At 38.8% G+C, this 27,998-nt stretch overlaps 1 protein-coding gene across 1 annotated transcript; it reads right to left on the bottom strand.

Moving 5' to 3' along the window:
* Positions 1–24: 24 nt before the first annotated feature.
* Positions 25–27,941, bottom strand: LOC122641974 (beta-adaptin-like protein C). The gene is made up of 16 exons (XM_043835328.1): positions 27,826–27,941; positions 18,397–18,594; positions 17,759–17,872; positions 17,304–17,554; positions 9,596–9,731; positions 8,965–9,144; positions 8,781–8,873; positions 8,452–8,663; positions 8,289–8,352; positions 8,011–8,190; positions 2,980–3,072; positions 2,456–2,868; positions 1,683–1,872; positions 1,407–1,610; positions 294–598; positions 25–262 (listed from the first exon to the last, which is right to left on the bottom strand). Exons 1-15 carry the CDS (start codon positions 27,910–27,912, stop codon positions 299–301), a joined length of 2,715 nt encoding a protein of 904 aa, XP_043691263.1. The 5' UTR covers positions 27,913–27,941; the 3' UTR covers positions 25–262; positions 294–298.
* Positions 27,942–27,998: the final 57 nt, after the last annotated feature.

Below are 27,998 nucleotides of genomic sequence, written 5' to 3'. Positions count from 1 at the left end.
TATTATTCCATTTAAAAAAAATAGTGGAACAGTTCCAAGCAACTCGTATAACAAAATTTAACTAGGCAAATCACGTTTGCGAAAGTGAACCATTTAATCAACCCTCAAGCCTCACCCTAAACAGACTATGCCCTTCCAACAGTACACTCCCTGCTTTAACCACTAAGATCTGGGCAAACCCAAAAAAATCATAGACAAGAGATGAGAAAATTACTCAAACCCTGAACCATACATTTTACAGTAGCTTACAAGCACAGCCCAACTCCATCCGCCCCTCTCGGGGGGAAAAAAACCTCCATCAACCCTTGAGAAGTACTTCTATGGCTTCAAAAAACAGTGGCGCCATTTCAGGGTTTGGTGTCTTGATCGCACACTTCACACCAGGGATACCAACAACTGCTGTGAGTTCAATCAGGAATGGAATTCCTTGAGGGATCTTAGCTGAGAGATACAACACCTCTTGGTTTGCATGCCTCCGCTTGGCAATAAAAAACATATTGGATGCAGCCAGGCGGTCAAGAGTGGCCTCCACACTGTTCACCACAACTCCTGGCAGGTCCTTTGTGACCTCATTTGAATCTGGTAGAGACTTCCACGTCTGCAAAGTAGAGATGATGCAAAATGAACAGAAGCCCAAAAATCGCATTCTGAATTGGTCTTGATTCTAAAATAGAACGACACTTTAATGATCTACGAAAATGATGTCAAATTTGCAGCACAAGAAGCAAGCAAGCATATCAATGGATGCTACATCTTATCAATAAGGCCTATCAACATATGGTGCAGTGTTGAAGGCAAGCAATGGAGTTTTTGTAGCAGAGGAAGGGAATCATACAATGGCATCTGCAGCTCTCAGCTCAGTAGACAGGCACATGCACTTATCTATGATCTATGGATGAATTTCACTGTAAATAGTGACATCACTTGCATAGAGGTGAAAGCTGACTGTAAGGAACTAATGGATGCTATTCATACCAAGAAGACTGATGCCTTCAGGGAGATTGATTTAATTATGGTTGACATGGTACAGGTGGCTCATGTAATAGCTTCTAAGGCACCTCTCACAAGTTATATATTGCATTGGACATCCTCCAGGTTGGTTACTACAAAAAACTCTTTAAGAGATCTGGAACCTGGTAAAAGGGAAAGAGAATGCTACCTGGGCATGTGGGGTGCGCTGCCCCTGCACCAGACACAGGGGCAAGTGAAATGACCTGTCGCACCCCCATAAAATTCCACCTTCCATGGGGCTGCCGCGATCATTTCGCTCGCCCGTGTCTGAGCACACCCAGGTAGTGTTCTTTATCCCATATTTTATCACAGATATATGAATCTCTTCTATGTCCTTGAAAAAGAAAAAAGAAAGAGTGCAAAGCAGAAGAAATCTGTCAACTAGAATGACTTGCCTCAAGGAAGTGTGCACGCTCCATCCTCCCATCCTCAGAAAAGAACACTAGCAATGAGATTTTATCATTGAAGTACCACACTGGCTGTTGATTATTTTTCACAGCAACCTGCAAAAGGGTGTTTGGAGGACCAGGAGAGAGATTCTGGAACAATACCATCGGCAGAAGTGTCCTTGCTGATGAGCCAGGTTGCACTTGTGGGACCTAATTAATGGAAAATTGATCAATTAGATGCATACAGTGAGAAAAATACTCAAACAAACACCAATTAATTACCTGCAGAGGTCCAGCAGGTGCAAGACCAAATGTATTCTTGTTGAACTGAATCATGAAACCATCAAGAGTGGTCTGTGAATTGTTCTCAAACAATAAACTGTAAAATATCTGTCCATCACGTCGTGTAAGCTGTCCATTAATCTGCAGACCTTGACCACTTGATGCTGGTAATAGAACAGGTAAAGGAGGGCTGCAAATACAATTTTAAAAGATCATCCAAGTGTTAGTCAGCATAATGTGACCTATATCCAGGGGCAGAGAACGGAAATTATTTTTTCTTTTTTGTAGGGTGGGGTGAAATGTAAATACTGTTGTATCAAACAATTAATGGTATAGTTTTGTACTTTGGAGGTGGTAACATGTTGGAAACAATTCGTTTTTTCTTATACCAAACCCAATCCTTTGGTCTACTCTAATTAGTCAACCTTCCTGAAACATGCAATGTCATTTTGGGGCCCACTGATGTCTACAATGTGTTCCAACAGAACTCCCCACACATCAGACATAATGCATGTGACCAAAGCCCTTTGTTACCAACAGCAGAGGAACCCCAAACCCCATCTCTTATTTGAAACATATTTTAAAATGAAAATAAAAAACAAATGCTACCCACAATGGTCTATAGCGAAGCCTTGGACTGCACTTAAGAAACCAAGAGTGGTAAGCCCCTTAAAATCTTAAATATACTCAAGTCCAGAAGATCATATGATATGAAAGTTGAACACAGAAGGTGGTTTTCCACCAATGTAAATGTTCAAGACCAGAATCCTCACCCAGCAGGTGTTGTAGGCTCATCAACAGGAACAAGTGCATTATCCAGGCCTATTATATCACCAAGTAGGTCTGGCACTGGAGCAGCAGGGGCCGGTGGTGGTACAGGAGCAGGAGCCGGCTGCCTTGTTACAGCATATGGAGTATTACTTGAACTAGTTGCAGGTGAACTTCCACTTTCAACAGCTTGAGCAGGGGTATCAGAATAGCCTGTTTCACTTCCCTCGGGATATTCCTCATCCTCTGGCCTCTGGATTGCAGTTTTAACACGGGTGACAAAGGCCTCCGGAGGCTTATGATAAACTGAAGAAAGAGTTGCAATATTTGCCAGAAGCTCATCAAGAAGTGAAGAATCCAGTTGGTTTGAATCATCACTGATGACAGGCTTTTCAGCTAACACAACATCTTTTGCTGCCTGAAATACATATATTCAGGAGTTTGTCCTGATTGAGTGAATAGAATACAATCTTAGAGGAACACAGAATATTCTAATGGTATACGTTTGTGTAAGCATGAATAAATATACCTCAGGATCAGTTGAAAGAAGGCGCCAATAAATGTAGGCACGATCCCGGAGATCTGGATTGTCTGTCTCTACAGTAGCATTGTTAAGAACAACCTGATAAACAGGATGCAATAAAGGTCAAGTAAGATTCAAGCAGAACAACTAATGATTAACTGCACACAATAAGTCTAGCAAAAGTTTCTACAATATTCTTCCATATAATGAGGAACAGCAGCATCATGACTTATCATTCTCACATCAAGTTCTATAGGTGCTGCCTGCGCTGGTGGCTTGGCAGTGAACTCAAAAAAGTTCTATATTTTTCTATCAGCAAGTGGAGGAATGCAGAAATCCACTATCGAAATTCATACACAAGCTTTATGCCCTTCCAGCTGTACACACCTAGATTTTTTTTTCCCTTTTGGTATGTACACACTACACAGTTTCCTTTTTTTTTGTTGGGGGGGGGGGGCACATTACACTAGAACAGAAAACACTACCATCCACCTGAAACTAGAAAGCTCCACAAACAATCCTATGGGATGTAATCCAAGCAATAACAGTCATTGAATCACCATCCACAAAAATATTAATAAAACCCTTCTTGATGGAGAAAGTCCAAACCCATGGAAATAGCAATTCCACTCTAGTTGAATCCTCCTCTTCCATTGGTCCCGAGTACAGATGCAGTAGCACTAGCCTAACTAGACAAACAAGACCCAGTTTTGAAGTCCAGGCCTAGGACAACCAGACGAAATTTGACCATCAGTTCCAATAGAGGTAGTTAGGGTATTTAACATTTCATTAGGTATTTTTGTAACCAGAAATTAATTTGAGGTGGGGTCTGGTTCCAGTGTTTGAATCGTCATAGGAGACTATATAGAGTTATTGTACATAGTACTCAGTCCAGTTTTGTTTTAATTTTGGTTCAGTTTTAGATTGTTTGTAAGGAGTCCAAGTTTGAGTCAATTTTTTTTTAGCAAATAGATATAAATATGTACCTACCTCCATCCCCCAATCCCCAATCGATTACAGTAGAATGAATAGAGATTTCTGAGTCTATGTGATGCAGATCACAGGTCCATGTGTAGCCACAGGAACAAGCCTCAAAACCAGCCTAGTGTAGTTGTGGTATTCAACTGCTGTGAGAGGCAGCCTGGTCTGATGACGTGGCAGGTTTTTGTTGGTTCAATGGGGCATCTCATAAGGCAGCCCAAGTCCAGATTGCGTGGAGAAACAGGAAGAAGAAAAGACCAAAACACTGTTCACGTGAACAGTGTCACAACCTATATTTGCTCAATTTGGGAATATTTTTTAGTAGATCTTAGTCAGCTGGACGAGATCAGTTTAAAGACTCAATTGCCAATGCGTGGAGGATTCCTACAGCTGTTTTAGATAGATAGGTTTCTAATTAGGATATAATTCTGTTATTTGATGTAATTAGAGTTAGAGTCCTATTTTGAGTCTGTTTCTTCTTTGTTTCTATTTGAATTGATTTCATTGTGTGATCTGCCTGCTATAAGTTCATCAATTGTTGCCAGTTTCTGAAGGCCAAACCAACATTAAATTTTGTTCAAGAAGATCTTGCCTGGGGCTAGGTCCTTCGTGATCCAGCCTTACATTATTATGATTGGTGGCCGATTCTCATTGTAGACCATCTATGCTGGTTTGGTTGATATATTATTCTCTGGTTTGATTTCCTCTTAATCATACTCCATCTCAGATCAGTTCTATTAGTCATTCTCATTATTGGATTCTAGTCTACTTTCTCCAACCTATTCCGTGTTTCTGGAGCTAGGCACATCCCCTGTTTTCTGGTTCAATTTTAACTTGTTGGAATCGAACATATCTCTTCATTCTAGGTCCTTTGTGAGTGACACACCGCTTTGGCACCCGGTTGTGGTGACCAAGGTTAGAGATTTCAGTTTCAACCTTGGTTTTGGTCGAAACCGAAGTATTTCGGGTTTCGACCGATATTCAACCAAAACTCTGAATGTTTCAGCTGGCCATTTCGGTGGTCAAATAGCCATATTTTCACCTGAAACTTCAGGGAAACCATAATTAAGCATTTCTAACCATATTGGACCTTTATATTATTAAAAAAAAAAAAAACTCAAAATGGTAGTTTGATTTCGTACCCTAGGTTGGTAGTGTACTTGTCCTACTGTTTACTTTTTCAAATATAGCCTATTCAACATAATTTAGTACTAGAACACACAAAATTTAATGAAAACAATAAAAATATGGATTAGGAATGAAGAAATATAACACAATGTCAAAGAATTACAAGTATAAGCAAGGGTTTAAGTATCAGAATCGGGTATCATATCGGAGGGGCGATTTTAAGAAAAGTATCATTTCGAAGAGGTATAAGATACGCTAAAGATTCACATGGAGATTGGTCAAGAAATGCATAGATGTGCATATGATACATATAAGTATGTGTCGATGTTGTATGCCCCCCCTCCCTTTACTTCTTTATTTCATTCTATCGACACCCATTTAGTTTGTGTCAATGTTGTATGTCCCCTCCCCCTAACTTGTATGCCGCCTTACTTCTTTTATTATTCTATCGTCTCTTCTAGGATCCATGTAGCCGATCCCATTAAGTTGGGACAAGGTTACGTTGTTGTTGTTATGGTTGGGAGGAAATTCTAATTTTTTTGAAGTGTGGTATCTGGGCTGAACATACTTATTGTATGTCAATGCCGGATAAAGTTTTATCCATGATTGACTATGTGAAGAATACAAGATCAAGGAGGACACTAGTGAACAAAAACAAGGTATTGACAGTTCTAAGCCTCCTGCAATATTGGCTGTTAATGATATTGATGCTGAGAACCTCAAAATTAGCCGAAGTCCTTCTCTTCCTATCAAGCGTCAATTGGGCTATGCTGAGTTGTTTCATCTCCAAAGCGGCAGGTTTTTGCAACAAGTATTGGAGCACCGGCAACATCCGCCTTACCTCAAGAAAGTTCCCTCAAGAATTTGTACAAGATTGAAGATGTTGTCAGACACAACTATGTCATGACTCGAAGCGGTGGTATCTACTACAAGTTCCTTGTTAAGTGGAAAGGCCATCCGACAACAGGTCTCACTTGCATCCCTGCAGTTAAGTTCAAGTGCCTCGATCCAAATCTCTATGAACATTACTTTTCTCTCTCACATTCGTTGGGGATGAATGATTTTAACCCGGGGAGAGTTGATGCAGGGGCATCCGGCTGTTACAGCTACACCAAGAAAAGAAAGAAAAGAAAAAAAGGGGGCTAAGAAGAAGTGCAGCTGCCAGCCCAAGGCCTACTTAGGAAGTGGGGTCCACATGGAAACAACTTCAACAAATTCTGTTATGTCCTTAGAAAGTAGTTATGAAGCCCTTGTTAGATTTCAAAGAGTCTTTTCATATTTCCTAGGACTATTAATTAGTCTTCTAAGCAATAGTCAAAGAGTTTAGTGCTGAGTTTTAATTTTTCTTTGGTCTATTCAATTTGACTTCTTGGGAACAATTTTATGTCTTGGGGCAGATTTCTATGCTAGGATTTGTTATCTATGTAGGGGGAATTCCAAAGAGGCTTTGGAATTCTAAGAGCCTACTTTAATGCTACTTGATGTACTCAAGGCTTTTAAAGCCTCTCCCCCGCCCCTATATAATGCAAACCATGGGCTGCTCTCAAAGGCACCCAACGAATTTTTACAGCAAACTATATGAATATTCCTTGTGTGACTCAAGAGTGCTTAGGTGAGATTCCTACAATGGGCCTAGGTGGGACTCCTATGGCTGGGCAACTAGTGGGACTCTAGCTTGACAAAGTTATCTTACCATCTTCAACATTCAACATCCATCACCATTTGCACCATTACCAAATTCATCATTCAGACACCAACACAGTAGGATCAGAACTAAACCAAATCTGACCCAAACTGTCCAGCACCTCACCCCTCTTCTCTTCCAGATTCAATCTTGGCTTGCTTACCCTCTCGGGTTTGCATAATTTAGGATACCTTATTAGTTAAGGATTGGGTTAGGCCTTTCCTTTTTAATGTTGGAGTCTATTTTTGAGTCTTCTATATAATTTTTTAAGGGCTACAGCCTGGTACACGAATTTGATTAATGAAATTTTGGCTTGAGCCTTTTCTTTTATTCTGTGAGACTCAGACGGTTATGAGATGCAATGGAGCGGGGTGAGATGCCTGTACCTGTGAGTGGGTGAGAGACCCGGGAGAGAGTGGGATACCCGATCCGATTCTATCCTACCTTATTTATTTTTATCTTCTTCTAATTTTTTTTTATTTTCGAATCAATTCTGTGGGAGATCTGTATTCTGAAGTCTACTGCAAACTAAGGCCTAACTGCAGTATTGGAATTCTGTAACTAGTTAATACAAGAAGCCCTATTGAGTTCCAATCCATTGTTGATTGAAGACCCCTCAAAATACGTATGCAGTTCAGTTTTTTTATGGTTTTTTGCTGAAGATCACTGCTACACAGTACATCGATCCTACTGTAGGGTTGGTTCTTAGTTGGACTAGATTCTACATTTCCGAACCCCCACCTCCCCACCCCCCCAAAAAAAAGGGACCCTAATTACAACTGGAGTTCCATTTGATACAAGTATCATTTTGGGGTATGTATTCGGGTTTGGGCTTAAAACACAAAATACAAAGCCAAGAGTATGGCAGATTTGCAGGGTTTTCCAATTCAAAACTTCGTTTGGCCAGCTCTAGATAGCAAATGCAAAACACGCTGAATTGTTGTCCTACTATTGTTGTTTGTGGGGTGGGGGATGGACTTGGTTGTGTTTACAAGTCAGAAGATGCCAGAAATATTGGTATAACAGGTAGCAGGAGGTATCACTAGGAGGAAAACCATGAAAAAAAAATAATAATAAGGTATCTAAAGAAACATTGGTATAGACAATTAGGAGAAATATTGAACAGTTTAAAATTGTTCATGAACTTTCTTTTTTAGGGTAACTGCATTGTTCATGAGATTTATCATGAAATATAAGCCCAACAAAAACAAAATTGGAGGGCGTAAACAGTAGAAACAGTTTACCTGAATCATTTGTTGAGGGCCTTCAGTTGGCTTCTTAAGAAACAGTTTGACAGTTGCAGTGAGCAGTTGCAACTGCACTAGGGCAGGCTCCTCAGGGAATGTCTCCAAGAAGCTTTCAAGGAGTTCATCAGCATTGTCGATTCTTTCTGCATACTCACCAATAATCCAGATCATTGATGCCTGTGACAAAGAAAGTAAATCTTTTATTTCAAACATATATAAAGGGAAGTCATAAGATAAAAGAAGGTATAAAAGCTACCAAATAGAAATTTAAGTACCTTTGCCTCTGGTTCATCTAGAGTGTCTAAGCTCTCACAAAGTGTTGCAATGATGGACTCATAGCTGTAAAGGAAACAAACAATGCCAATAAGCTTGAAATGAAGAGATCAACAAATTTCAGCATACACAATGGTGGGAAGCACCAGAAAGGCTGTGACTCACGTGTTGGGATATCTTCTAAAAATATCTTTGATGACAATAATAGCCTCCTGGACAACATAGTTTACTTTTATTTTGATTAGCTCAAGCAAAACACTTATGCACCGCTCGGCTGCTCTCTCTAATTTTATGGCACAACGGCCAATAGCACGGACGGCCTTTCTAACAAAATCTACATCAACTTCTGTCGCATACTCTTTGAACTCCAACAGAACCTAGAGAAAAGGTGTTGGGGCAGGCGGAAGGTGTACAAAACAATTTATCAGAAAACCAAAAATCCAGAGAAGGTTAAAGATATAATAGTGTTCAAGATACTAGTAGAAATCATGTACCTGGTCTATGTTCCGGTCAGATGCAAGCTTTATCATAATCTCCAATTTCTCCATCTTAACATAAATCGGATCATTATATTTGCAGAAGAAAACCTAGCAACAGAAATTAGGCATATTTTAATCGCTTTATTCCCACAACTGCAACAGCTGAATGATATTGAAAGGAGGGGACACTTCAGATCACCTTGATTTCGTGTGCAAGGATTGTAGGACGCCTTTGAACAATAAGATTGATGTTCCTCAGTGCAACATACTGTATCTCAGGTTCTGCTGAAAGCAGTGTTACAAGAGGAGGAGCCATTTTCTTGCAAAGATTTCGGACCACGTCTGTGCTAGTAATGAGTTCCATTTGTTGAAGGATCATCTATAACAAGCCATTTATGGCATAATCAAATGCACAAAAGCCATGAGAAACAAAGTGAGAGTGTGAGACTCAAATAATCATGTCAACAAACAGGACAGCATTGAACAGAGGTATTGAGAACCTGTTTGGATCCTCAAGAATCCAAGTTGCCATGAAACAACTGAAATTCATTGGATCAAGTGGAACAAATCAGGAGTCAATGAAATTAGTTGTCTAATCACCAAATTAATTCACATGAATAATAGGAATTCAAACCTCCACCTAAAATTGTGGAGCCTGAATTCAAACAAACCATAGGGTTTCCCTCAGAAAATGGAAGGCCAATCCAACAGCTCACGTTTACACTCATCCAAAATTCTTAATTAGTATTCGTGAACTGATGGGAGTTTCCAACTTCCACAGTCCAAACTGTGCACTGGAAGACCAAAACGTGGTTAATTGAAGGATTTACCTTAACAGCCGAAAGTACAACTGCACAATTTGCATGTTGTAGTCTTGGAGTAACTCGCTCCACTATATTTTCGGCTTCACGAGCGTCAGCTGCCTTATACTTGGAAAGAGCATCCAATATGAAAACCTGACCCCATCTACACAACATTCAAACCATCACAGGAAGTCAGTGCTAATGGCTTGAAAAGAACTACCGAAACACACAAAATTGACTCTTTCCCTAATAAATTAAGGAGATAACAGGCTTGCTAAAAAATTCAAGCATTTGGGCAGGAAGCGACTCATAAGAAAGAAGACACTAGCATATGCTTCACATTGGGAAAAAAAAATTCACTCGTCCACACATTCACCTCATGTAAAAATTAAAAAAGAGGGGCATAGCAAGAAAACTTCAGTATCATGTCCTGGATCTTTTGCTGTAAGCTACGTACCAGATGGGGCATCATGGACTCCATGCAGCAATGGAATATGGATTTTGATTGCTAAAATGAGAAGGTATATAATTTTTATTCGTAGCATAACTTTGGGGCCTCTGAAAAGTGAGCAACTAGCGACGACTACAAAGTATTTTGCACAATATGGAGATACAAAGACATGTTTATTATCAGGATTGCCCATTACTCATCATATGGCCTCTACAGATTCTGGAGACTGGTTTTATCACTCCAGTGTAGAGTACTACCTCCTTTCAGCATTTAATCATGCCGATATGATCACCCCATTGCAGAAAACTAAACAAGATGAATCTCAACAGATTATCAATGATCAAAACTCCATCATTGCTATTGAGGATCCTTCAGAGATCACATGGGATCAAAAGTATACTCATTCAGGTACAGATGACGTGGGTGACCCCATATGTGAAGAGATTCCAGTCCTCCCAGAGGGGCTTGTCCATGCCAATTGACTTGGTTGTCATGATTTACTCATGAAGGGGGACCTAGCTAAGTGGTGGGTTGTCTCTTGGAAGACAGACTTGGCCTGCAGAGACTGTCTCATTAGATTAGGCAGATTAGGACTTTTGCCTCTCATTCAAACATCTGGTTCAGGTTGGGGAGCATATATGTTAATTCCATTGCTGATGAATTAGCCACATGAAAGTCGACAGAGCTAGGTTGGTTTCTTGATTATTAGTTTATTGGTCTAGCCCTGGCTTGTCTTTGGCCTCATTATCTACATATAGGAATTGGATTCATCTGGGTGCCTAATCGTAGTAGAGGGACTCAGCAAAGATGGGGATACCAACAAGTTAGGCTAAATTGACATATTATACAATTTCCAAGCAAGCATGCAAATTACTAATAATCTTAAAAAACATCAGTAACTTAAACGGATTCACCTATTGATATCAAAAAATGAAAACACTGGGAACAAAAGTCCACACTATGAACTTGCATCATGAAATTAGTAAACACAAATGTATAGCATGGTAAGTAGCTTTAAATAGGGAATAAGCAGGAAGTCAAGTTAGAGAAGTTAAGGGGGCCAATCAATAGTTAGTAGTAAGTAGCAAGTACAGCGGAACAATGTTGGCAGGGCAAAAGCCGTATGATAAGAAAATGAATAAGGTTAAAACAATAACTTGCATCAAAATCAGTACTTAGTGTATCTAAAGTACATCTGCAAATAATGGGATGTATCTGATTCTGAAAATATCGTAGTTGTTAAAGTGTCGCCTCGGTATCTTGGTGTTTATTCGGGATGCTAGGCAGGCCTCGCTTTATTGGTTGAGCAAAAGCTGCCCGCCTTGGTGTTCTATGTGTCGCCTAGGTGACGCCTTATAAGCTGTGCTTATTTTGCTTATGTGTTGCTTTTTTTTAATTAAATTATTTAGATTCTTTTACTAACTCAGGCATTGGTTTATATATACCTGTTGAATTCCGTGAATACTGGCTTGAGTCAGAGTGACTACAGCCATCTTTATTTATAATAAAGAGAGGAACATTCTGGAATGAGTACAAGAACAGAAAATACCCTTATGACTATTCTACCCCTGAACCCATATTACAACAGTCCCACTCAAGTTGGTGCATACATATCAAACATGCCCAACTTGCTAACAATAGGTAAAAAATAACTTATTGCTAATCCCTTTGGTAAGGATATCAGCCAGCGGTACGATCATGTTGGACCGGGTTGTGAACAATGCTGATTGATGACTTGCTGTCACAGTAGAGCCGCATTGGAAGATTAGCATTCATCCCCAAGTCTTGAAGAAGCCCATTGAGCCAAAGAAGTTCACAAATTCCCTGTGCCATAGCTCAAAATTCAGCTTCAGCACTAGATCGAGCTACAACAGCTTGTTTTTTGCTTCTCCAAGTAGTTAGGTTCCCTCCAACAAATGTGCAATATTCGGATGCGAACTCCCTATCATCAAGACTGTCAACCCAATCTGCATCAATGTATGCTTCTATCCGGAGATGGCTATGTGAAGAATACAAGACTCCCTTTCCAGGAGAGGACTTGAGGTAACGGAGTATTCTGTATGCTGCTTCCAAATGAGAAGAGTGAGGATCATGGATGTATTGACTGACAACACTTATAGCAAATGTGATGTCTGGCCGAGTATGTGAGAGGTATCCTTGTCCACTGGGTCACCTTCCTTATTCTTCAAATGTGTGTTGGGCTCAAGAGGGGTGTCTACTGGTTTACACCCAAGCATCTCTGTTTCACTCAATAGATCCAGGGTATATTTTCTTTGGGAAAGAGATATGCCCTTAGTTGAATAGGCAACCTCAATCCCTAGAAAATATCTCAATCTCCCTAAATCTTTGACTTCAAATTCAGTGCCCAAATATGTCTTCAGCTTCTGGATTTCATGTGCATTACTACCCGTGATCACTATGTCATCAACATAGACAATCAAAATGGTCACTTGCGGTCCCATCCTTTAAACAAACAATGTATGGTCAGCATTGCTCTGCTTATACCCATAAGCAACCATAGCCTTATGGAATCGGCCAAACCAAGCCCTTGGTGATTGCTTCAGACCATAAAGAGCCCTCTTCAATTTACATACCTTTCCCTGAGTCTCTGCAGAGGTGAAGCCAGGAGGTATCTCCATGTAAACATCTTCTTCCAAATCTCCATGTAGGAATGCATTCTTCACATATAGTTGTTGGAGTTCCCATCTTCGATTTACAACACAAGAGATGATAACCCGTACAGTATCATTTTTGCTACAGGAGCAAATGTCTCTTGTGATGCAAATTCATCACCAAATAGGGTTTGTTTCGTTAGGAACAAGTCTAGGGTTGAGTTACATACAAGTTGGGCCTTTGATCCTATGGGTTTCTACTATAATAGGCCACTTTTATGGGCCTAAAATATGGGTATATAGGTTGCATACGGGATTAGCCCAATACTTAGTTTATTTTTATGTTTTTTAATTGAACCGGTTCAAATTGGTTACATCCAATTGGTTCAATTTAAGTGATCATGTGATGTAAACTGGCTGTCTAAAACCAGCCGCAGGTGTAGGGATTCTTCCCTACACCCACCAGCATAATTAGCCATCGGGTAGGTGTAGGGATTCTTCCCTACACCAACAGCAGTCGTGGGGATTTAGATTAGTATTTGTTTTATTTGTTTTTATTATGTTTTATTCTTTATTGAGTTGTAATTCTAATTAGGATTCCTAGTTCAAATCTAAATCCTAATTAGAAGTCCTAGTTTTGAGTCCTAGTCCTAGTTGGCATTCCTATTCCTATTTTGAGTCCTAGTTCTAGTTAGGATTTATATTTCATGTCCAGCCTTGAAGGCTATATAATGTAAGAGCTCCATTGAGCCCCGACGATTTAATGAATAAGCAATTTGCTTTGTTGCATTCCACTGTCCTGAGATAGGCTGTGAAGGTGAGGCTAAGATAGCCTTCACGAGTTCACTGTCTCTCTCATTCGTGTGCATTCGATTTGTTCAAGTTTGCTCTGCTGATTGTTTGAAGGTTCATGGCTCGGCTTATCCAAAATCTGCTACCAGTTCAAGGATCTATCCAATAACTAGTAAGTAAATCTCCATCCCCAAATCCTTCTGTTCCTAACCCTCTAAGCCAAACCCTAATATCCCTCCATCTCCAAACATCACTTCCATAACCTAAAACCTGCCCAGCCTGATTCCACCATTAGAAGCAGCCCAAACTTGGACCGAATCTCCCCCTCACTGTTTGGGAAACTTGATCCAAGCCCCTGGCCATAATACTCATTATAAACCCTAGATCCCTACATTAATCTCCTTCTCAAACCCTAACCCTAACTTCACTATTTATCTAATTCCACCCTAGCCAATCCATTAAACCCTAGTAAATCCTGGTTCTGGTTCTAGTTGGCTTTATCCCCATCTAAGATTACATTATCATGTGACTTGGTTAAGTGGTCATGTGACAACTTAAGTGGTCATGTGATGTAAGTTGGGCTGGATTAGGACTCTATAAGTCCAGCCATGTTTTGAGTCTATTTCCTTTAGTATTCTAGTTTCCTAGTCAGTTTAAGTTACCTAATAAGTTAAGGATAGGGTTAGACCATTCCTTTTTAGTGTCTAAGTCTATTTTTGAGTCTTCTATATAAGTTTGTAAGGGAGGCCAGCATTGAATACGAATTTAATTAATGAAAAAGCTTTTGTTTGCTGCCATAGCTGCTGCTCTGCTCTGTTGAGTGAACCTTGTGAGTAATATCAAGGCTGCCTTGTGGGTAATATCAAGGTGAAGGGATTGGTGGACTCTGATCGACTCCTTGCATCTTGTAGATCGGGAGGTCCTTCTTCTTATTCAATCGAGCTTCTTCAAGCTGCTGATGTTGCTGCCTTTGAAGGAGATCAAACCAGTAAGTAATTTAATTTCTTGCATATATCCTTCCCCTCTTCATCCTCTAACCTAATCCACACCCCCCTCCATCCATCAAACCCTAATTTCCATTAAACCTGCAACTCCTACCTTAACTAGGATTCCCTCATAACTTCAGATCTGTCCATCAGTTTCAAACCAAACTTCCAGCATACAACCCCCACACTTCTCCCTATACTCTATCCAAAATCCAGCTCATAACTCCCACTCTATCCCCTCCATTCCTCCACTCCATTAAAACCCAAAACCTGCAACTCAATTCTGTCCAGAATTGCAGAATTTTAAAATCTTCCCAAATCCTATTATTTATATGCCATAAAAGCACCCTAGACCTGCATATTAAACCTATATAAGACCCATTCTCAAATTCCCATCCTAAACCCTAGAATTAACCTAAAACCTAGTGCTATCCATTCGAATCAGCAACCCCTTTTACTATTGATCCTGTTATCTGGCTCCTAGTAGGTCTCCTACCTATCTAAGACTACATTATCTTGATAGTCAATTCCTTGGGTTTGGGTAAACCCTTTGGCTACGAATCTTGCTTTGTATCTTTCCACTAAGCCATCAGCCTTGTGCTTCACAATAAAGACCCATTTACAACCAACCGGTTTCTTTTCTAGTGGAGGATTTACCAAATCCCAGGTCTGATTCTTCTCAAGGGCAAGCATTTCTTCATTCATCGCATCCTTCCATTTCTGTTCGGCTATTGTTTCCTGCCAATTGTTAGGGATGGAAACAGAGGATAAAGAAGATACGAAAGCATGGAAAGCAGAGTAGAGAGTTGTATGACACAGTTGAAAATAGGATGTTGTCTACAACTCCTTCTGGGATCAAGAGGTAGTTTACCAGAAACATGACTAGGAGCAAGACTTGGAGCAGGAACAGATGCCGATTGTGTAGGGTCGATGATGGAGGTCTCTTTGTACCGAGGGTCATCCAAAGGAAAATCAGTTCCCTGAGTGTAAGTCTGCACTTTATTCTCGCCCTGCACCTATTGTTGTTGCTCAATCTGTCCCACTTCTTGTTCTTGACTTGTAACTTCATCTTCTAGTTCAACAGAGACATCCTCTATAGTAGGTATCTCAATGTCTAAAGGAGCAATCAGCGGGACCTCTTCACCACTTAGAATCTCCCCCTGCAGAGGTACTGACTGTTTAAAGTAAGCCTCAGACTCCCGGAAGGCGACATCCATAATGACAAATACCTTTCCTGTAGGAGGATGATAGCATCTATACCCTTTTTGGATAGCTGAGTAACCCAAAAAAATGCACCGCAGTCCTTTGGGATCAAACTTGCCATGTACATGGTGATTCCTAGAAAACACGACACAACCAAAGACCTTTGGAGGCACAACAAAAGTTGATTTCCCAACCAATATGTCCAAGGGACAGCGGCCACCTAAGACTCGAGCGGGAAGCCGATTGATAAGATAGGTGGCTGTAAGAACAGCATCACCCCAGAAGCGGGGAGGAACAGCCATAGTAAACATAAGAGAACGAGCAACCTCCAAGAGATGTCTGTTCTTGCATTCAGCCACTCCATTTTGAGCAGGAGTGTCAACACAAGAGGTTTGGTGTATGATTCCATGGCTGTCCAAATAGGAGCGGAAGGCACCACCCATATATTCTTTTCCATTATCTGAGCGTAGAATCTTCACCTTGGCATCGAACTGGGTCTGGACCATCTTATGGAATAGAGTGAAACAAGTGAAGACGTCACTTTTACTATGCATCAAATACACCCAAGTTGTCTGCTAAAACAGTCAATGAAAGTGACAAACCATCTAAATCCAGAAATAGAAATACATCGGGCAGGGCCCCACACATCAGAATGTATCAAACCAAAAGGCACATTGCTTTGATTATCAAAAATAGGACAAATACTTTTAGTTTGCTTTGCCAAAGTGCAATCGTCACAAGAAAAATAATGTTTATTACACCGTTTCACCGGACTAGGAAATAAAGTAGATAAAACTCCTTGAGGTGTACATGGAGGATATAGTATTGGAGAGAGGAATGAGGTGGGGATCTCAGTTTTAGATTTTGTTGTGGTTTATGATTTATCCAAAAATTACTTTGAAAAGCGAGAGGATCATCTAGTGACCAACAAAAGTGGGCATCATATCAGCCAAAGAGATTTCTTCCTAACTAGAAGGTCTGATAGATTGTTTTGTACGGACTGTTAGGTCATACCTAGGGAGAGCCTGACTACTCAGCATAGATTGGTGATCATGGTTCATGGATATGTGTCTCATTGGCAAAAGTATAAGATAGGGGAGCCTATTTGTCCTATGATAAGGTGGTGGAGCTTAAGAGGAGATTAAACTACACAATTCAACTCAACCCACAAAGACTCCAACTATTTTTAGGTGCCAATTAACTTATATCAATATGAGAGCTACCTAAAGACCAGGAAGGTACAGAAAATCCAATTAAAATTTACATAACATCTACACCATGGTTACCACCTAAAACAAAGTTAAGCATAATAGTCACATAAATACCGTAAAAAAGAATGGTTTAACAAACATAAACAGAAGACCAAAACGACCCATAAGCTGGTCCACAATGCTTCAATCCTAACACAGTATGCTGAGTTGATGCATGTAAACTGAACCATAATACACTAGCAATAGCGGAGGCGCTTGAAAAGCAGAAAAAATGATAATAATACATAGGAACTTATAAGGATGAAGTAAAATACATGTCCTTACTCCTTACTAGAGAAAGCATATTGCAATGTGAACATAGCTTGTAGCTCCCATAATTACGGAGCTATTTTCAGCCATATGACAATTACCAGCCAGATGCTGTTTTTTTAATCCATATGTACGAGCATGTTCATGCAAAAAAAAAGAAGAGAAACTTACTCAGTGCACTCATTCAGAGCAGTCAAGAGTTTTGCAAGTGTAGCACTTGTGATCTCAAATATTGGTCTACTACTATTCTCTTGGATCTCTGCAAGAGCAGCCACAGCATTTGCCACGACCATTGGGTTATTGTCCGAAATCAAATCCTTGAGAGTATCCAAGAATCCCCTATCTTCCACTAGCTCCGCATTTATATCAAAAAGTTTAGCAACGCAAATGGCAGCTGTCTTTCGGACATAAGGATCATCGTCCTGTCAATAAAAAATAATGAGAAGATTCAACAATAAAATGTCAAAAGTCACTAAAGTCCACTGAAGAAGAAACAAGTTCACATAAGTTTGAATGAGAACAAGGAGAAGAATAGGAATAATAATAATAATAATATTAATTAACAAGCAACACGAATTTTAATGGTACATCAAAAGGTAGGGTTATCACTGTTCAAAATAGATAACCTTGAGACATCTCTGAAGGGGGTCACATAGGTATTCTGTGATTTTATCAACACGGATGCATCCCATTGTCCGTACAGCTAATGCACGAATCAAAGGATTCGGATCCTGTGAATCCTGCAATGATCATCAGAACTTAAATGTTAAAGTATGGATGCACATAAGCATATAATTAGACATCACACTTAATGTAACGCTTGTATTTAGATGTCATCTTGAAGAAATGAAAACATAATTACTCTAAACCTGGAAAGATAAAAGTAAAATATAAATTTCAGAGTGGCATATCATTACACCTCAATAGTAGAGGAAGTGTATATCCCTCGTTAAGATATTTAATTCACGCTACCAGGTTTTCCTAAGTTCAATAAGATAAAAGGGTACATTAATTAGTGTAAGAATTTTCAAGCCCCCATGTAACAAAACACCACTAAAAACCTTGGGCAACAAAATTGAGAATCACAAAGTTCTTGCAATTAATTTCATCCAGGAGTTGGGGAGTATATCATGTATGTTATTAAGAAAAATGGGCGTCCACCATTGAATCTTGAGGTACTCAAAAACATTTAGATTTTCTAAACTCTAACAAAGATGACAACTGCTACCACTCCAAAAGATCATACGCATGTTAGAGATCTTACCTTAACAAAGGTATTTACAGCAAGTATTGCTAGGTCAGGTTGGCTTTTAGCATAATTTATCAGATACAAATAAACTAGTTTCTTCAGCTCAAGATTCTCTGTTTGCATGCAGTTCACAACATCTGTGAACAGTGAAGAAACATCTTTGCCAACCGTCATAGCAGCAATCACCTTCTTTACAGCATCCTTTTTCTTATCCTAAAGGCATATTTAAAAAAGAAAAGGAAAAGTAAGTATTAAATGAAAAAAGAGGGGGGGGGGGGGGCAACATATCTGCACACAACAAATAAAATAAAGCGGTAAAAATATATTTGTAATTAAAATAACATACAGGCATAACAGGGAGTTAGAAGAGCCAAGAAATTTCTACTAGAGTCCAAAACCACACAAGAGGGTACACATTAGTAACTGATTAGCTAATAATTAAAAGTGATAGGCTGGTGAGCCTGAAGGCCTTAGGGGACCTGGATATCTTAATTTACAACAGATAGGCAGGTACTTAGCAACTATCCTATTTGATCAGGGAGATCCAGACACAATTGAAACTAAACCATTCAAATGCCTAGACAGGCAAGCTGCATGATGGATGATTTACTAAACAGGAGCACACCGGACATCAAACTCATAGAAGTTGTTTAGGGGTAGCTACACAAGCTAGCAGCAAAATGAAATTTTTGTTTGGATGAATGACAAACTGAAATTCTATTACAAGATATTAGGAAATTATCAAACTCATTGTGATTGCTTTCCTTTTAAAAAAAAAAAAAAATTGTATTTGCCTCTCTAATTTCATAAGAGAATGTTCTTATTCAAGAAGCCCAATACAACTCCGGGGATATAGTGTGTGAGCAAGGCCACGTGAACAATTTTCCTTCAAGTTTTGCATCATTATGTGGAATACTTTCATCCCCTTTGTTCAAGTCTAATTTCAAATGTCAATTTGTCCTTTAGGATGACTTCGGTGTTACTTGAAAGGCTCATTTAGTTTCATTTCCAACAAGATAAAAGGCTTAGAAATCCAAGTTGTTGGGAAAATTATAGCCAAATCACACATAATACTAGAGCATTGTAACTTACATGAAGATGAGGAGAGTCAGCCAAGGCAGGTAAAAGGTATATTGCTATTGCTTTAGTGAAAATGCAGCAGTTTCTCCCCTTTTCTGATCTTGTGGCTAGTACTTAATTGCACATGACAAGTATCCCATCTAGTTATCTCTCTCCATTAATTTTCTTCATTGTCATCTTCTTATTGTTCTTGGTCTTCTCTTTTGCTTCCATTTTTGTGAAGTCGGATCATATCCTTGTAAAGAATATCCATGATTTAGTAGTTCGTTTCAAAACATGGTTCGGTTTTTGGTGATCGGAAGCATTGTATAATGGGCTATTTCTGTCACTATTCTTTGAGGAAAGTTACAGCATATTTTTATTTTTGAAGGGGATGGAGTAGTAGTCATGGTTAGTGGAATGATTCTCTTCTAAGTGGTTTGACATTAAATCTATGGTTTTATCATTTGTTAGTTTTAATAAACAATGTATAAGCAAATAAGTACCATTTTCACAAGGATTCTTTTTTTTTATATTGGGTAATTAAGGAGGTGGAGTTTGAAAGGAGACTCCCTGAAGCCATTTACTGACAAAGTAGTCAAACAAGAAAAGTGGGACTTTGAAGGAGACACTAATTCGATATGGAACAAGATGTCTACATGTATTAAGAAGATGGCTAAAGAAGTCCTAGGGGAACCAATAGGAAAACGTCATTCCCCTAGGGAGACTTGGTGGTGGGACGACTAGGTCCAAGCAGCCATTAAGACTAAGAAAGCTAGATTTTAGGCTTGGCAAAAGACTAAGGATGTAGAAGATGATCTAAAAAGGTATAAATCTGCCAAAAATGAAGCTAAGATTGTGGGGAATACAAGGGCAAAGAAATAAGATCTCTATAACAATCTAAGCACTAAGGAAGGGGAAAAGGCTATATATAAGATAACTAGAATGAGGGAAAGAATGAGCAGAGATTTCAACTATGTTAGATGTTTTAAAAGTGAAGATGGTAGAGTCCTAGTAAAGGATGAGGACATCGAGGAGAGATGGAAAGGTTACTCCTACAGCCTACTTAATGAAACCATTCCGAGTAATAGTGGTCCGGAAGAAGGCATTACATATCAAGACAGTTGTAGGTATATATGTAAAATTAGGGTTCCTAAAGTAAACGAAGCACTAAGAAAGCCGAATACAGCCAAGGCTCCAGGCCCAGACGGGATACCAATAGAAGTGTGGAAGAGCTTAGGAATCTGTAGCTTATCTTGGCTAACCAAGCTGTTTAATAAGATTATGTGCACTAAGAAAATACAAGATGAAAGGAGGAGAAGCATTGTGGTCCCGATTTACAAAAATAAAGGCGATGTCCAGAGTTGCAATACATATAGAGGTATAAAACTAATGGCATACTATGAAATTATAGGAAGGGTTATTGAAACAAGATAAGATACGAGAAAGTCGTTTGAGGTGGCATGGCCATGTTCAACGGAGGCCTTTGGATGGTCCAGTATGGAGGAGTGATTTGATTCAAATTGAAGGAACTAAAAGAGCCAGGGGCAGACCTAAAATGACCTTAGGAGAAGTGGTAAGGAAAGACATACATAGCTTAAGCCTTGTATCAAGTATGACCTCAAATAGAGATGATTGGACGGCAAGGTTCCATGTAGCTGATCCCATTTAATTGGGATAAGGCGGAGTTGTTGTTGGTAATTGTTACACATCTGAGAAAAGAGACCACTATTTTGGAGAACCAATTTAGTTTTATGCCAGGAAGATCCACAACAAAAGTTATCCACCTACTTAGGAGACTCATGGAGAGATTTAGAGAGAGCAAGAAGGATCTCCATTTGGTCTATATTGACCTAGAAAAAGCTTATGACTGAGTTCCTAGAGATTTAATCTGGCATGTGTTAGGTAAGAGAAGTGTTTCAAGTAAATTTGTGGGCAGAATTAAAGAAATGTGTGATAGTGTGGTGACCAGTGTAAGAACCGTGGGGGGTCGAGAATTCCCAATTACAATTGGGTTACATCAAGGATCAGCTTAAAACCCTTATTTGTTTGCGCTTATCATGGACGAGTTAACTAGGACATCCACGATGAGGTTCCTTGGTGCACGCTTTTTGTTGGCGACATTGTTTTGGTAGATGAAACAAAAACAGGAATTAATGCCAAGCTGGAGTTATGGAGATCGACCTTGGAACGGATAATGAAGGGGTGAAAGTTGATGAGAGAGAATTTCCTCAAAGTAATTAATTTAGGTATCGGGGATCAATCATCAGTAAAGAAGGTGATATAGACGATGATGCTGCACAGAGAATTAAAGTAGGATGGATGAAGTGGAGAGGTGCATCCGGAATGTTGGGTGGTTAAGATGTATAGTGCGGAATGTTGGGCAGTTAAGAAGCATCATATAGATAAGCTAAGTGTAGTGGAGATGAGGATGTTGAGATGGATGTGTGGCAAAGGAAGGACAAAATAAGGAATGATAATATTAGAGCTGATTTGGGAGTTGTCCCGATTCAAGAGAATCTACAAGAAAGTCATCTGAGATGGTATGGCCATGTTCAACGAAGGCCTTCGGATGCTACAGCTTGGAGGAGCGATTTGATTCAGATTGATTATGCTAAAAGAGCTAGGGGGAGGCCTAAAATGACCTAGGAGAAGTGGTCAGGAAAGACATGCATAGCTTAAGTCTTGTTTCAAGTATGACCTTGAATAGAGCTGATTGGAGGGCCAATACCTTTGTAGCCGACCCCATTTAGTTGGAATAATGCTGAGTTGTTGTGTTCTTTATTCTTTTTACTACTTTTATTAATCTTTTGTCTTTGCAAGGATCCATGTAGCCGACCCCATTTGGTTGGGATAAGGCTGAGTTGGAGTTGTTGTTGTTGTTGTTGTATAATTAAAAGTAGTAGTGTTTCGTCAAATTATAAACAAATAACAAGACTCAATAAATGGAGAGATAAAAGGGGGGCATGTGCACCATACATTCATTATATTTTCTTGTCTCATTATTTTCTTGACATTTTGGAATTGCAAAATGTTAAGATAATAATATTGAGTATTTTAATATTCCAAATACTATTAGCAACATAAATATTTGGAGTAAATATCATATACGGATAAAATCAGTGTAGGAAAGAAGTTCCCCACTACTAAGAATAGGTTTCATATGTAGAGAACTGAAAGGAAAAAGAATTTGAAAGAAAGCTGGAATCTAAGTGTTTAATAATATAGAAGATACATACACATCAAACAAAATTAATCAAATCATCAGAGTATACAAACTTCTGACATATGATTATAATGGACTAACAGAGGAAGCAATTAAGAAAAGATCAATATCTCCTCGGTTCTACTTAGTGTGATTGGAAGGATTTAGAATCAGCTCAATAAAACTGAAACCCTAAGAGAGTTCAGTCCAACTGATGCATGGGAAGAGAAATGCGGTTGACTACATGATAACAATGGTAGAATGCAGATTAATGGAATGCTACATATTGACTGAAACTGAAGGAAATAGAAAAAGTAGAAGAGAGAAGAAACTCCAAGAATCCCACCTAGAAAGAGAGAAAATCTACCTCCAGATCATGAACCATACCACTTGACTGTTGCTACAGTTTGACTGAAACCCTTATGTATTCCATTGTTTCACTGCAAACTCTATTAACAATAAAACTCTTTCACTAGGAGGAAACCATTTAAGATTCATTTGCTATTCACAAATGAAAGTTGGAATATAGTAACAACCAAATCCAACACTTTTGAGTCTTGATGTGACAAATTTGACTTGGCTATTAGCTTCTACATAATTCCCTCTAGGCTTATGGATCTAACATCTTTAAGCTCTTCAGTAACTTGCTTTTGGGGAAGCAGACTGATGCAGGTACCATTGGCAGCAGGGTAAATGGAAATGGATACATGGAATCCTCAAAGAACACATGAAGTTAGGGGAAAATGTAATCCACAGTACAGTTCATATCTTCTGAATTTCTGGTGGAGATTAACCTAATATGATTTGGATCAATGGCAAGATACAGAACAAAATAAGATATACTGAAGAGAATGATCCCACATTGATGGTTAATTAAAAAATAATAACCAAAAAATGAAGAATTGGGTTGTCTGCTTCATTTGCTTAAAAAAATTGCAAAAAAGTAATTGAAACCATGGTATAAAATCTCGCAAATATCGGCGATATATCGCGATATTTCGTGAATCTCGACATGACCGAGATACGAAACAAGGTCGAAATAAAAAAGTACAATAACTCGTCGATATATCGAGATATTTCGACGATATATCGTGGAACTCACGATATATCGCGAGATATCACGATATATCGCGAGATATTGTAAAGTGACAATAGTGTCACATTCAAAATCCTTATAAATTGCATATTTCGCAGCTCTTGGTCGATATTTCGACCGAGAGCTGCTGAAAATGAAATTTTCTCTCTTCTTCCTCCCTTCCAAGCCTCATTGAAGCTCCTTGTCGCCGGGAAGACGTCGGAGGGTCATCTAAGCTCATCATCCAAGCCTAATTTCATTATTTAAGGTAAATTATATTTCTCTAAAACAATTTTTTTAAAAAACTTTGTACAAATGTTGTTGGATGTTGATGATATTAATATATGTTAGACACCGGAGGCCGATCTCAACCTCACGGTGTCGAAATTTTTTCCCATATGTATTTTTTTTTTTTTTCTGGTTTTAAAAATTCATTTTCCTACAACTAAAATAGGAAATAATTAGGGGTAATATGACTTAGATGGTAATGAATTAAATATATGTTAGACACCAATGGCCGATCTACGGCTTCACAGTTTCGGATTTATTTTTCTGCTCTTAAATAATTCTTTTAATTTTCGAAAATTAAGAAAAATATATAAAAAATAAAAAAACAGAAATAAATAAGGAAAAATATGAGTTTTAAGTTTAAAAAATAATGAAAAATATGAAAGTTATTTCTATATGTTTTGAGATGCATTACATGTATATTATGTTTACTAATTCATAGTTTTGTTGTGTTAGGTCAATACTTATATTAACATTATATATAAAAAATTGGTTTTAATTTTGTGAAAAATATAAGGGTTAGGGGAAAAATATTAAATAACTATACAAGTGTATTAGTAATCTAAAAGTGTCAATTGAAGTGCATCTACATTAAGTTTTTTAATTATTTGTGTTACTTACATTGCAAGTAAACAAGTATCATTATGGCGGATCGTGATAGACAACGTGCGAGGGGCAAGCAAAAGGTGGGGAAAGTAGTCAACAAAGGGGCGGACGGAACAAAGAGAACAGAGGGAACAAGAGAGACCAACCAGCCAAAGATAGGGTGACATTGCATGGTTACATGGTACTCCCATTGATGGGGATAAGAGAAAATCTATATGTAATTATTGTCACATGCAATTTATGGGAGGTGGGTCCAAGAGACTTAAACAACATCTGATGGAGGATCTAAAGATGTTGTAGGTTGTCATATGGTCCCCTACTGAAGTAGCCAGGAGATTGGTGATAGTTTGAGGGGAAGAAAGAAGAGGAAGGTCGAAGCAAAGGATAAGAGAACAACTTGAGGATACAGTGAGGAGTTCGATGGGAGGAGGAAGACGATACAATGATGATGATGACTCCTCCTCCTCCTCGATGATGACATTGCGATGCACTGATGACATACAAACAACAGAGGAGGCTAGGGATTTTAGGCGGACTGTTTCAAGGAGTAGAGGAAGTTTTCAAGATGATCACAGAGACAAAGAGTAGGGGGTAGTGGAGGAGTGGCGTTGAGGTCCTAAAACTTTGAATCCTTTTAAAAGATCACAAAGTGTGAGGGCAACCCCAACACCTCTACCAAGTACCACCATCAACATCCGATCCTAAATTGCATAAGAAGAAAGGAAGCGATCAACCCGAATCAAAGGAGCATGGAAGGGGATGAAGGGATTGGTTAAAGAATCAATAGCTAAGTGGATGCTATACCATACCATCCCAGAAACACCGCACAAGGCCCCCATTATGATACCATGATAGATACCATTGCGGTAGGCCCCAGGATTCAAGGGCCCCACCCCATCTTTTGTAGATAACATCTTTGCATACCCTAGCGGACCTAGATACCAACCTCACCAAACATACATGCAGCCAATGCCATCGCCTCTTGCGCCGGCGCCAACATCATATCACAAGGATCATCTTCTTCACGGATGGATCGATTGGTAACCCTAGTTTATATCCTAGGATAGGTTACCTACAGGTCGTGATGATTCCATTTACGTGACACTTGTGGATGACTACACTCGCTTTCTTCTCGATTCTATACCGTGGTCCACATATGTCATTCAAACAGAGAGCAATGGACGTCGACTCATGAGGCATGAGTGGGATTGATCCAGGGGAGGCACAAAGAACTACTATTAGCGAGCTTTAGCACTTGTAATTTGTAACTTAAGTTGTGATTTCATTAATCTATGTGTATTTAACTATTTATACATTAAGGTCGGCGACGTATGTCAATCAAGGGTGCAAGCCCAAAACACCAATTTGAATTCACATTTTTACAATTTTATGGTTTAAATGTGTTTATTAAGCTTAAATAAGGCTGTCCATGAAGTTTCGTGCCTAAATATGGCCAAATACCCCGAGATGGACCCCGAAATATTGCGAAAAAAATGCAATATTTCGGGAATATTTCATGATATCTCGGATATTTCGGATATCTCGGTAGGCCCGAGATACCGATATATCGCGAGATATAGTACTATGATTGAAACCCTAGCACAGGAACGGATTACTACATGCCCATACGTTACTTCAAAATGTAAATTTGTGAACATTGCGATCTAAAACTCCAAGACTTCTGTCTAGGCCTCTAAATCTTGTATTTTAGCGTAATGTATCTTTCATTCAGATCAATGACAGTAGTTTTTACTAAATAACTGTCATGTGTGTAATCAGTTACTTTTCTTTTCTGCTACAGAGTAAGGTTGGCAGCAAAGTATCCGCTGTACTTGAAGTTGACTTTAGCTAGATGATACTCAAAGTCAAATCCAAAAATGTGACAAAAAAATGATCAGTTATTCAACATGCACAATGTCTTCACTCAATAGATCTCCTTCCCCCGCCCCTCTTCTTCCTACAGGGATTTTAATACTGGTGAACATCAGCATTTCATCTTATCAGGATGAGATCAAAATATAACAAAAACAAGTTCTGGAGCTTAATTTTGATACCCGTTCTTTATTGAAGGGCTTTTTGGGACTCAAGGCTCTATTATGCGGTCTTGTAGCTCGGTAGTGGGTGTTTACTCAGGCCCAACTGAGGAAGTATATTCTATTCACATTGAATCATTGACTCCAGTGATGGGCTTAGAAATGCAATTCGACGTGTATGAGAGAACGATAATGGAGGCTTATTCCATAAAAGGGGATGCAATTCAGAGGAGCAATGGCAATTCTCATGCCTCATTCATTTCATTCAGCACTTGTATCTAGGCTGAAATGCTAATTTCACTTGGAACCAGAGGAGCACAAATGAAATGGCTGAAGAATTGGCTAATCAAGGGATTGTTCGTTCTAGATTATGATTTGGAGTTTTTTCTTCTTCACAAGATGTGGTCCTTTGTGATTTTGTTCTTCTGTTATTGAAGCATTATTAGTTGTGGATTTTTCTTCCTCCACTTGGAGTGATGATGTATCATTATCCGTTCTATGTTAAATAGTAATTATCTCCTCCCCCCACCCCCAATAAGGAAATCAGAAACCCCCAACAAAGAACCTATAAACCTCAATTACATTTTTCCCCAGAGGAGATAAATGTACAAAACTACAGTCAGAATTATCTGAGGCTCACTATTCTCCAGGTAAATGGCCAAAACTTAAAACCATATAAACTTTGAACTATTCTCCACCAAACGTAACAGAAAGATATACGACTGAATTCAGAAATTAATGTCACATGTTTTCCCCAGAGAAGATAAATTTTAGTTATAAAGATAAAGTAAAAAAGTAAATTAAATTAAATAAAAGTATGATCCGTCATCACACACTTAACCATAACATTTAAATTGAACATTTTTAAATAAGAGGAGTCATAAGCTATCCAATTAAAGTTCCAGTGAATGAATAGAACTCTTTAATTTCCAAATAAGATGAAGAGATAACAATCAATAGAATACCAAAGAGCCAGCAACAATGACAATGTCAATAGGAGCAGAGAGAAACAAATCAAAGATAGAACACATGAGATTTCAAAACTCCCAGAGTAAAATAAAAATACTAAGAACCAAGAAAATGATCTCTAAACAGAGTAAATCAAGATGAAGCTAGATAAATTAGGTGCATCCTGTCAAGGAGTGACATATATGATAAAGAGAAGAGAGATGGAGTACCTTATACTGAGAATTGAGCTCTTCTTTGAGTTCAGGGATTTCACCCTTTTTAGTTGTGGAGAAGTATTTTGAGTCGTGTCCACTCATCTTCTTTTACCAGTGGCAACGCAATTAAACTGAGGTACAATTACCATTACCAAAATAAATAAATAAATAAGTAAATATTCAGAGAG

Source organism: Telopea speciosissima, chromosome 10 (genome assembly GCF_018873765.1).
Source record: "Telopea speciosissima isolate NSW1024214 ecotype Mountain lineage chromosome 10, Tspe_v1, whole genome shotgun sequence".
Lineage (NCBI taxonomy): Eukaryota > Viridiplantae > Streptophyta > Magnoliopsida > Proteales > Proteaceae > Telopea > Telopea speciosissima.
This window is presented reverse-complemented; position numbering and strand designations above follow the sequence as displayed.